Source organism: Halyomorpha halys, unplaced genomic scaffold (assembly GCF_000696795.3).
Source record: "Halyomorpha halys isolate HHAL.00 unplaced genomic scaffold, Hhal_1.1 Scaffold905.1, whole genome shotgun sequence".
NCBI lineage: Eukaryota > Metazoa > Arthropoda > Insecta > Hemiptera > Pentatomidae > Halyomorpha > Halyomorpha halys.
This window is the reverse complement of record NW_027106270.1, coordinates 121,775-132,678: the sequence shown is the minus strand read 5'-3', so window position 1 is coordinate 132,678 and position 10,904 is coordinate 121,775. Positions and strand designations below refer to the sequence as shown.

The following is a 10,904-nucleotide window of genomic DNA, read 5'->3' as shown; positions in this document are numbered from 1 at the left end:
TTTTTCTTCACGGACCATCTTCCTTTTATGAAATAGAATTAACATCAATTTTGATATAAAATGTGGGAGAAAAACAATAAAGAAGATTAAAATATTTTTAAACACAAAATTAACTTCATATTTCGATTCAGCACTCCAAAAAAAAAAAACTCATTCTACTAATCTGATATGTAAAAATTAATATTTGCTAGTTGGTACTTTTTGTGCTGCCATACCGTCCAGTTTAGTTAAATGTTCAAGATTTTCCCAGGAAGAATAAGGCCCAAATTTTTAGGTAAAAAATTTATTAACAATATTAAACATTTTTGGCGCGTACCATTTTTTTCATGTACCAATCGATTTGTTTTTTTTCTGAAGAATATGAAAAAATATTAGTAATTCTATTAAATGATCTTTTATTTACTAAAGATTTAAATAACATAATGAGGATATTAGTAAATTAGGTTAATAAATGTTTTTTAACCTTTTTTTTAGGAAAAAGCAAATGACATTAGTTTTTAGCACCGACTGAAACCCTCAAATACCATTTTTCAAAGGTATTAAAAATTAGAAATTTTTAGCTTGTTTATTTGGAGATTTTTTTTTTTTCTGGTGACCATTGTTTATATAATCGTTCTAAAATTCCTCTCCATTTTATCCAATTACTGCGTTAATACAATCGTTGAAAATCTTAATGTATCCTCTTTTAAACTACATTAAATTTTAGATTTAATGCCCTTGTAAGGGCGAAATGATTTTTTTTTTTTTTGAAGTTTCGAATAAAGAAAACCTTTTTTAATTTTTTATGAGATCCAGTGTTATGCACTTTGGTGCAGTTTATAGAGCCATAAATCGCTGTCATGTTTAGCGTTAATTATATATTTATAATTATATATTATAACTGAGCTCGTGTAGGATCTCCACCAATGTTCTTTGTTTAGTTGCATCTGAGAACTGTCAGGACGTTAAAGGTGTTTGTTGTTACTTGTTATAATAAGTTTTATATTTAAGTAAATTTGGCTCTATAGTGGCCCTAGAGGGTCACCTCCCCTCCACGCTTCCGATTTGTCTATGTCTGTTTAACCTATCGCTTTGAACGGCCCTGATGATGCCCTGCAAAGTGGAGCGAAACGTCGGACTTATATTTTTATTTTAATGTATATGCTTTCTCAAATATAGCAACAGTGAAGCATTGTCGGGTCTGCTAGTATCAAATTAAATAAAAAATTGAAATAATTTATCATAGTACAAGAGCCAGGTGGAAAAAAATCAAGTAAGTTGGTATATGGTTAAATATTGCTGGAAGGGAAAAAACTGGCAATTGACATAGTGTTCTTCAGGAGTTCAATAATAACGTCTTTAAACTTAGTCAAAGAAATAATAGATTTTACTTAAATATGAGTGAAAAACTTAAATTAATTTATATGTTTTAGCGAAGTTTTTTTTTTTGTAATATATAAAATTATTTGTTGTAAAAATTGTCACAATCTAAGAAGAGAAGATCATAAGACAAAAAAAATAAGAAGGAATTCTTCCCGGCCGGATCTGCCCTTCTTCTACATGTTGGCCAAGCCAGGCTTGGCTTGGCTGGTACGATTCGGCCTAAGCTCGTTGCCGATCCGTCAAGAGTCGGTTTTTTGGACACAGACCAAGGGGGTTCGTGAGAGTGCTCGTGTAGCATCTCCACCATTGTTCTTTGTTTAGTTGTAACTGAGAGCTGTTAGGAGGTTAAAGGTGTTTGTTGTTACTTGTTATAATAAGTTTTATATTTAATCTCATTTACTTATATTTAATTTAAATTTCATTTATTCTCCTTTTTTTATAACAAATATATCATAATCCCAGTGCAATGGTTGAAACCACTTGTACGTTGTTGGATCCCTGTGTCAAGAAATTTCTACATTAAGCAACCCACTAACACCTTTTTCGTACCCATCCATAGAATATAAGGGGTATTCATGATCTTTGGTTTAACATGTTAAAGCGTGTTAAATGGAAAAACTCATGTTAAATCGAAAAAAATTGCCTTCTTTTACCGTGGTAAAACGAAATAACATTTAACATGGCTGAGAGTCTGTTACTTGGTCTGTTAAATGGAGAATGACGTCACACAATAGACCAGTTGAGATCGCCACCATTTTTGTTGTGACAGCTCAGTTCTTTCGTGTGTTTGTGGTATTCATATCCCTGTTATTAAACCAGAATGGATAATTTTAATGATACATTTGAGAAAAAAACAGTAAAAAAAAACAATGTAATTTCATTCTACTATCTGAAACTTTGTAAACGCTCACCAGATAAAAATCTCACTATATGAAAAATGTAATTATTCTTAGGGGACATATGTCCCAGAATAAAGTTATTTTTTCATTTCATTTCATAAGCTAAACTTTCACACAAATTCCACTTTTCACTCACTCTAGGCATGTTGTAATTAATTACTTAAATCAAAACTGAAGTAAACAATAACATGAGGGTCTGGAAGGAAGGTTATAAACATAAAGGCTTATACAACAAGTTGCTGAGAAAATCCGCTAGGGGCTCTTATGCATTTAACGTTTAACATGACTTCAAATAGGGCTGCTTACAATCTTATAGTTATAACATTTAACATGGTAAAACATTTAACATTTAACACAACATCATGAATACCCCTATAATATTTATGTGTGTCCAAAAAACCTACTCTAAACGGATCAGCAACAAGTTTAAGCCAACTCGTACCAGCCAAAGCAAGCCACCCAGCCACATGCCACATGCCACGGCTTGGCCAACATATAGATCCGCCTTAAGTTTGTGTACGTCCACTGTGTGCGAAGAGTCCCAGGCGCCAATTATACTAAAACAACTTTTTCTTTTCGTACCCTTCATCATAATAAAGTTAGTACTTCATACATATGTAATACATGAAATGTATTATGTATATTTTACTGAGTCGTCTAAAACTTTTTTTTTCGTACCCTTCATTACAATAGAATTATTGCTTCGTACATATATAATACATGGAATGTATGTACTCCTCTTCCTTTGATTGCTTTGTGGTATTATAAGGTGATGATATCAGTCCAGCTAAGGTGGAACAGTCTTGGTACAGTCCAAGGCCACGCCATGGAATTAATGGAGAGTAAAGGGTTAGTTCCAAATTTTTTTTTTCTTCTAAGCCCCATGGGGTTTATTTATATGGGTATTTTATATTTATACTTATGGGTATATTTATAGATAGATTGATCTATGGGGATAGATAACAAGAATGCGTGGATTTGTGCGTTTAATTATAATCCATTATATGATAGGAAAGAGGAAAGGGATACAAAACGACGAAAACGGAAAAGTGGAATGAGTCGACTGTTGGATGAAGGGCTCATCAGGTTTCGTGTAGTTAGTAGTCAGTAAGTTAGTAGTCCTCAAACTGGCTGGAACGATTTGGCCTAAGCAGGTTGCCGATCCGTCAAGAGTCGGTTTTTTGGACACAGATCAAAGGGGTTCGTGAGAGCTCTCGTGTAGCATCTCCACCATTGTTCTTTGTCTAGTTGCAACTGAGAGCTGTTAGGAGGTTGAATGCGTTTGTTGTTACTTGTTATAATAAGTTTTATATTTAATTTCATTTAATCTCCTTTTTTTGTAATAAAAATAATATAATCCCAGGGCAATGGCTGAAACCACTTGTACGTCCGCCATGCTTGCCTTTCTAACACTGTCATGTGGACGGTCCGCTTGGACGGTTCCTGTTTTTACCGAACATTTGTACAAGCCTCCGATTCGTGGCGAGCGGCCAACATGTAGAGGCCCCTTAATATTTTTTGTGTAACGACCTCTCCTCGTGTGAGATTGTGACCAACCAACTCGCTATAAATATCTGTTTGAAAGTTAAGATAAGTAAAGCTACCACAGACGGCAGGTTTCCCGTTTGCTGAATTTTCCAACCAATCCTAACACTATCCTCACCACGTATGCAGATGACACATGTATGTTCGCAGTTAATAATAATCCTTTGATTGCATCCCAAACTCTCCAATACCTTATCACACCCCTCGAAGAATGTTGTCGTAATTGGAGGATTAAAATAAATTCCAACAAATTCCATCAAATCCCCTTTACCCTTCGTCGTAAACATACCGACTGTCCTACAGTCTCCTTCAATAATGTTGATCTTACCCCTGTAGAACAGATCCGTTACCTTGGACAACATCTGGACCAACGGCTACCCTGGAATCTTCAAACAAGACTGGAAAGACAGGAAACTGCACGTCGATTTCGACAGCACTTACTAGACAAATTGTGTAATCTACAAATTCATTAAAAAAGACTGATCTACATGACTGTAATAAGGCCAATGTGGACATACGGAGCTGAGATTTGGGGCTCCACTAAATCTTTGAATTCCTCTCGTATCCAATCATTGCAATCCATGATCCTCTGTAAAATCCTTAATGCTCCTTACATTGTCACAGATAAAATCATCATCCATATGTAACCGATCTAACCTAAACCCGATATCACTCCTTCCATTATAAACTCCCTAACTACCCAAACAGACTAGTTTCTAACACTCCAATTTAACTGAGATCAAATTTACTAAATATATTATAATGTACAGTTGTAAATAGCAGGAAATAATAAAATAAAATAAAAAATAAAAATAGTGTTACTGGGGTAAAAATGAAAATACTCAATAGAAAAGGTCCAAATGTTACAGAAGTCTGGAATGTATATGTATAGAATAAATTTGTGATATGTGTGTCGACTCATGGTCTTAGTAAACTTGTTTGGACTGTAGACCAGGAGGAAGAATTTGGACCAAGAACTTTGGTATTTCCTCTGTGGATCTAGGAGCCAGCGGGATCAGGGGCGCCTGCTCGGCCAACCCGACCTACAACTTGGCCTGCCTCGATGAGGCCATTCCATTCCCCGTCGAACGGCTCCCGGAGTTCGTGGGCGATTCCTGTTTCGACTCCACCGGCCGGTCCATCAAGCACAAGGTCTTCTTCGCAGCTGCGGATTTCTTCAACAAAATAGTAACGGCCGCTAGAAATAAATACGAGATAGCACCCGAAAATAAGGACCTATTGAGCTTTTTCAAAGAGAAGATACAAGAAGTTGTTCCTCTGTTCCCTGCACCAGATCAGAAAGCTGCCGAAGTGATGCTATTCAGCCTAGCCAATGATGTGCGACAGACGTTAGGAACGCCCCTACGCACCATTCCCCTCAACAGGTACGGGATGTGGAAAGCCTTCCCTGGCGGAGTTGTGGCTGTTCATCCAGGAATGTCGAGAATACTCAACCCATTATTAAGGCTCGTTTCACCTGACCGGATCAAATATGGTAAAATAGTCGAAAAAATAGTGTGGACGCAGGTGGGTCCCAATAGACCACGGGCGGTAGTTTCCATTAAAGGCGATACTTTCGAAGAAGCGGACTATGTTATCGTAACATTACCTCTCGGGGTCCTCAAAGAAACATGCGAGGCCATGTTTCAACCACGCTTGCCCCCAGAGAAGTTAGCAGCTATCAAAATTTTAGAGGTGGGGCATCTGTCAAAAATAATACTAAAGTACAAGAATCCGTTTTGGATCAAAGGAGAAGGGACTATAAGGTTGGGCTGGGATAAGAAGCAAGTGATAGAGCGACTTCATTGGACCAACTGCATCAGTACTATCGAAGAGTGTCCCACGGCAAACGACGTATTGACAGTAGTTGTTTCTGGGCCGGAAGCCGTTCAAGTAGAGTGCTTGGACCCATGTCAGTTGGCCAAAGATGTGACTGGTTTGTTGAGACGATTTCTGGAGAACTGGACAATCCCAATGCCGGTGCAGGTGTACTGTACCCAGTGGAAGAATAATCCCTTCTTCAGGGGAGCTACTACATTCATAACAATGGGTTCGAGTGAGAAGGATCTCGTGAAGATGGCGAGGCCACTGGCAGAGCGGGGAAGACCACCGACGGTTCTGTTCGCGGGGGACGGGTGTGTGCCGAACATGACGGGGATGTGCTCGGCCAGGTTGAGCGGCGTTCTGGAGGCGGAGAGGATTCTCAAGTTGACCAAATGTTTCTGCGGCCCCCCACCAACTCACTGGCTTCCCAGTAGAACCTGTTGAGCAATTCGTGCTTCGTGACTCGATAAAAATTTAATAAATACAATTATCTGGATTACTTTTGTTATTTATGAATATAATAATGTTTATCTGGGCCGCCCATAGCTCAGTGGTTAAGACACAGCCTTACCAATTTGATGTCTATTGGTGGTGCCGGTTCGAATCCGGCCTGGGACGTCGACTTTTTTCATTGCGTGGCGGTCCCACAAAATGAAGAACTTTGACCCCCAACCATGGTTAGGCAGTATAGGACTCCAATGGGAGTCTTGGCCGAAAAAAAAAAAAAAAAAATGTTTATTATGGTTACTTAACTTTAAATGGGTTTCAAAAGTTAAACAGTTGGCTGCTTATAGTCCAAAATCCTTACTGCTCCTTACTTTGTCACAAATCAAATAATCCATCAGGACCTCAATGTCCCATATGTTGCCGATTTGACCAGAACCAGTTACCAATCCTTCCATGATGAACTTCACAATCACCCAAACATACTCGTTTCTAACCTGGCTTCATTATCTAACAATCCTCCTAGGTGTATGAAGAGAAGATGGGCTCGAGATCTTCTCTTTTAGAAATGTTTTTGGAGTTCTATCAATGGATAGATTCTCCACATGTTTGTTTCTTGTCATAATATCACTTACAGAAAATTTACTTTATGTGTATATATCTATACAGTTGTAAATAACGATAAATAAATTATTTAAAAAAAATAAATATTTACACAAACTTCGACAGACGGATATTTACCCACTGTTAAATGGATTCATGTTTTGTATATATTTTTTAAAATAAGCATCTATAAAAAACATTATAAGGAATTATCCTCTCCATGGATTGAAAGTGGACTACTCTACTAAGTTAGAGAGAAATACTTTATATATCTATGCTGCCTAAATACATTAGGAAGCTATCTCACACAGCATACTTATTCATCCGTAATCGGACATATATAAATTACACATACATGGTATAATCAGAAAAAAAGAGATACAATAATAGGATATAATAAACAATTTTTTTCACCCCTACAGTTTCCTTTTACAATCCATTTCGGCCTGTACAACAAATACAAATGTTTCATTCATTCTTATTTTTCTTTCTCATTTCTGCTCCTCCAATTTCACCCTTTTACAATTATTCAATTCAACCGATCAACAAATTCGCTCTCCGAAATTCACCCTCCTAGACCCATCATTCATAGTCACAGCAGTAGATCAGTTTACCAAAAACAAACAAATAGATTCATTTTACGAGAATTAGACTAACACATAGATTAAAAGGAAACTATAATAAAAAAAACAGTTATAGGAAACACTTGAATGGATAAATAAGTTTAAAAAAAAACAAAAAAAAAAATAGTATTAATAAAATAAAATAATTTAATGAATTAATACGTTAATAGACACAAATAGAGAGGTCAACATATTAAAATAAGAGATCATTACTTGATAGTAATGAGGACTTACTAGCAATAGTCTCCTTGGCCTGAGCAAGCTCTTCCTCCAGCTGAGTGATCCTCGACGGTCCCGGGATCTCCGTAGAGGTCCCGATAGCGCCGGAAGCAGAGACTAGTTTCCGGAGCTCAGAGACTTCCCGTTTGAGCCGTTCGTTTTCAAGCCGCAGCCTGGTACCGGCATTTCCGCTCAAATTCTCCAGCTCTTGAACTGCGCAGATTAACATAATTAACATTCATATTAACATAATTAACATTCATATCATATCAGATGTGTTTTTAAAATAAGCAGAAAAATAATGCGTTCACGAATAATTAGGCGTGTAGCTTCATTAAAATTAAGAAAATTTTCAGGAAAGCGATAAAACAGAAAAATAGGAAATTTTATACATGTCACACTACATGAAGACTCTACCTCTTGCTCCAGTCTAATTGACAGATGTTGACAATCTTTTAGAGAAACTTTTTGGACCCGATTGGAGTATTGTCTGGTGTGAGTGGTCTCAAAACCATATCAAGGCCTCTTGTAAAGGAAGTCAAAGATAAATGGCAATCTTTTTAGAACGAAAGCCCAATGAATAAATTAAAAATTATTAAAAAGGATGTGAAGTCCTGGGGCACCTCCAGTGGTAAATGCCGTAGAGAGGAAGTTGTCCTAACTAGGCTGAGAATAGGTCACACGAGGCTCACCCACTCCTCTCTTATATCAAAAAGAAACGCCTCCGAACTACCAGTATTGCAATAACAAATTAACAATAAGCCATGTTTTCCAACGATGCCCATATTTTACACCACACCTCAATAGCTTGGGACTAAGCCAAGATATCTCAAAAAACCATTGGAGACGATGATAAGGCAATAGAATTGATGTTTCAGTTTTTAAAATCACAAAATTTACTGACAAAAATATAACTAGATCGGAAGGAAAAAAAAAAAAAAAATCAAATTAAAAATTAAATAAAATTTAACGAATATTAGCAAAATTAAATAAAATATAAATGGCGTAATGACCAATGAAGTTTGGCGCCACTAAACAACCAAACAAACCATATCAAGGCTTCCAATAAAGTTAATATTTTTCAAAAATAGAATTCAGACTGATCTTATGCAATATAAATGTTTTTAAAAATTTATTTAAATTTACCAGTAATGAATTATAACCGCAAATTTTGATTTATCCTTACTTATACGTTTATCGTTGGCCACGCTCGGCAGAGAAGGGGGTTAGTTAAAGTCAAATAAAAAAAAATATAATCGCAAAAGGAAAAAAAACAAAACAAAACAATAAAGAATAAATTACTCCTTAGGCGCGACGTTATTTTTCTTGGAAATAGCTGAAACCCCGAAGCATTATGCCCACAATATAACTAAAATATACCCCTATATAAACAATAGTTGAATTATGACCACTGGCGAATACCTTTACATGTAGATAACAGAAAACCTAGGGGTGTTACCTACCCACCTGTTGAATTATCGTAATATTCCGGAAACAACAAAAATACAGGTAAATTAATAAGTTGAAAGCAGAGAAAGAACAGCAGAACTATATGCACAAAAGTTTAATAATAATAAGAAATATATTTACACGTAATGGAAAAGGAAAAAAAAAAGAATCCTTATCAATTAATAAAACAATTAAAACTTATAGGTTGACTTAACCTTAACTTAAATGCTTAACCTTAATAACTAAATTTACATTATTATTCTCTTATCCAGGACATGCTAAAGAAACGTCACTGCACTATATCCCCACTTCTAGTCTTAATGACCGTCCATTGAAGTAAAACACCATAATTTTGAAAAACAAAACATATATGACAACATTTCTCATATGGTGATATTCCAGTTCAAACAGTACAGACATAGGGCCTTTAAACTATTACCACTTCACATTGAACAATCGTAACGTGTTCCGAAATCAAACTGTCACCTTCACTAAACCAAAACCCACTCGTCTGAAAATACGTGTTCCAAAATCAAAACTGTCGCCTTCACCAAAAACAAAACCCACTCGTCTAAAACATATCGCTCGTGTTTTTGTTTTCACCATGACAACCGTAACAGAATGTCAAGTTATTGGAATGAACTAAGTATTACGTTTTGTAGAGACGTGGCTAACATAAGATAATTTCGTACTCCCATCATGGTTACACGATTACACCCCACTCTGTCCATTCTGCAAAAGTTTTTTCAACTATAGTTTGTTCCACATCCTCCTACATTGTTCCACGTCTTAAAGCCATCCGTATCTTGCGACTAACAAAACATTGAAATTTGATTGCGAAGCCAAATTGAAAAGACTATATATTTACATTGTAATAATATGTAATAAATTTAATTTTGTAAGTGACATATAAATTCTATTATGTAAATACTTTTCGAAGCCAACTAATATCTTCATTTATATCACACTTTCGTTTATTTAAAAGAATTCTCATTATTTTAAGTTAAATATAATGGAGCAATGAATATTATGTTAATAGTTGTGCATTATCCAGTCTGTTTTTGTTTATTGTTTTGTTATAGAGAACTTTTTTTATCTTTGGTTATTGTTTTTGTAATAGAGTACTAGACTCAGGTTTTGTTTTATAATTGTATATTGAGTTATGAATTTGTACAAGACATTGTCTTTCATAAATAAAATAAAATCTAATCTATGGTCTGGTGTGACAAGTCAATAACTATGAGACTAAAAACGCTCTTATAGATTTCCTAAACAATAATTATTCCTTCATTTTTTGTGCAGTGGGGATTTTAGATTAATTTTATCTTGTTTTCAAAATCAAGTTCTTTTCAAATTTTCATTTTTCAATTTCGATTGTTTTGAATTGATCTTGTTTTATTCTACTTTTACCACAAGTTCACATTTTTTCCTGAAATTTCACCAAGAAATAAATTTGCGTATTATTTTACTAATTAAAACTGTATTTCTGATTTTCATCAATATTATTTATTATTCAGATTAATACATTGCAAATAGTGGTTAATCACCGAGTTTGGGTCAAAACCAGCTCCATCCAAAATTTATATTTTAATTCCAGAAGGCCTAAAATTATTGAAGTATTGAAACTACTTTTCTTTATCTTGTACATAAGTTATTTTATTTTTATTATGAGATCAGTTTTGCTTTTTACTATTTAAAAAAAAAAAATATTATTTGGACATATGGGGCTCCACAAAACCATCTAATTCCTCTCGAATCCAATCTTTACAGTCCAAAATCCTTCGTAAAATCCTTAATGCTCCTTACGTTGTCACAAATCAAATCATCCATCAGGACCTCAATGTCCCCTATGTTGCCGATTTGGCCAGAACCAGATACCGTTCCTTCCATAATAAACTTCTCAACCACCCAAACCAACTCGTTTCTAACCTGGCTT

At 35.3% G+C, this 10,904-nt stretch overlaps 2 protein-coding genes across 2 annotated transcripts in view; one reads left to right on the top strand and one right to left on the bottom strand.

Moving 5' to 3' along the window:
- LOC106687007 (protein anon-37Cs) overlaps positions 1-6,120 on the top strand; it is an 11,835-nt gene extending 5,715 nt beyond the window's left edge. Inside the window, exon 3 of the mRNA XM_067044637.1 lies at positions 4,757-6,120. Coding sequence (XP_066900738.1) covers positions 4,757-6,074 — 1,318 coding nt within the window. The 3' untranslated portion in view covers positions 6,075-6,120. The remainder of the gene's footprint in view (positions 1-4,756) is intronic.
- Positions 6,121-7,534: 1,414 nt separating this feature from the next.
- LOC106687005 (kazrin) overlaps positions 7,535-10,904 on the bottom strand; it is a gene marked incomplete at its 3' end in the record, with an annotated part of 67,421 nt that continues 64,051 nt past the window's right edge. The window contains 1 exon segment of the mRNA XM_067044638.1: positions 7,535-7,732. Coding sequence (XP_066900739.1) covers positions 7,535-7,732 — 198 coding nt within the window.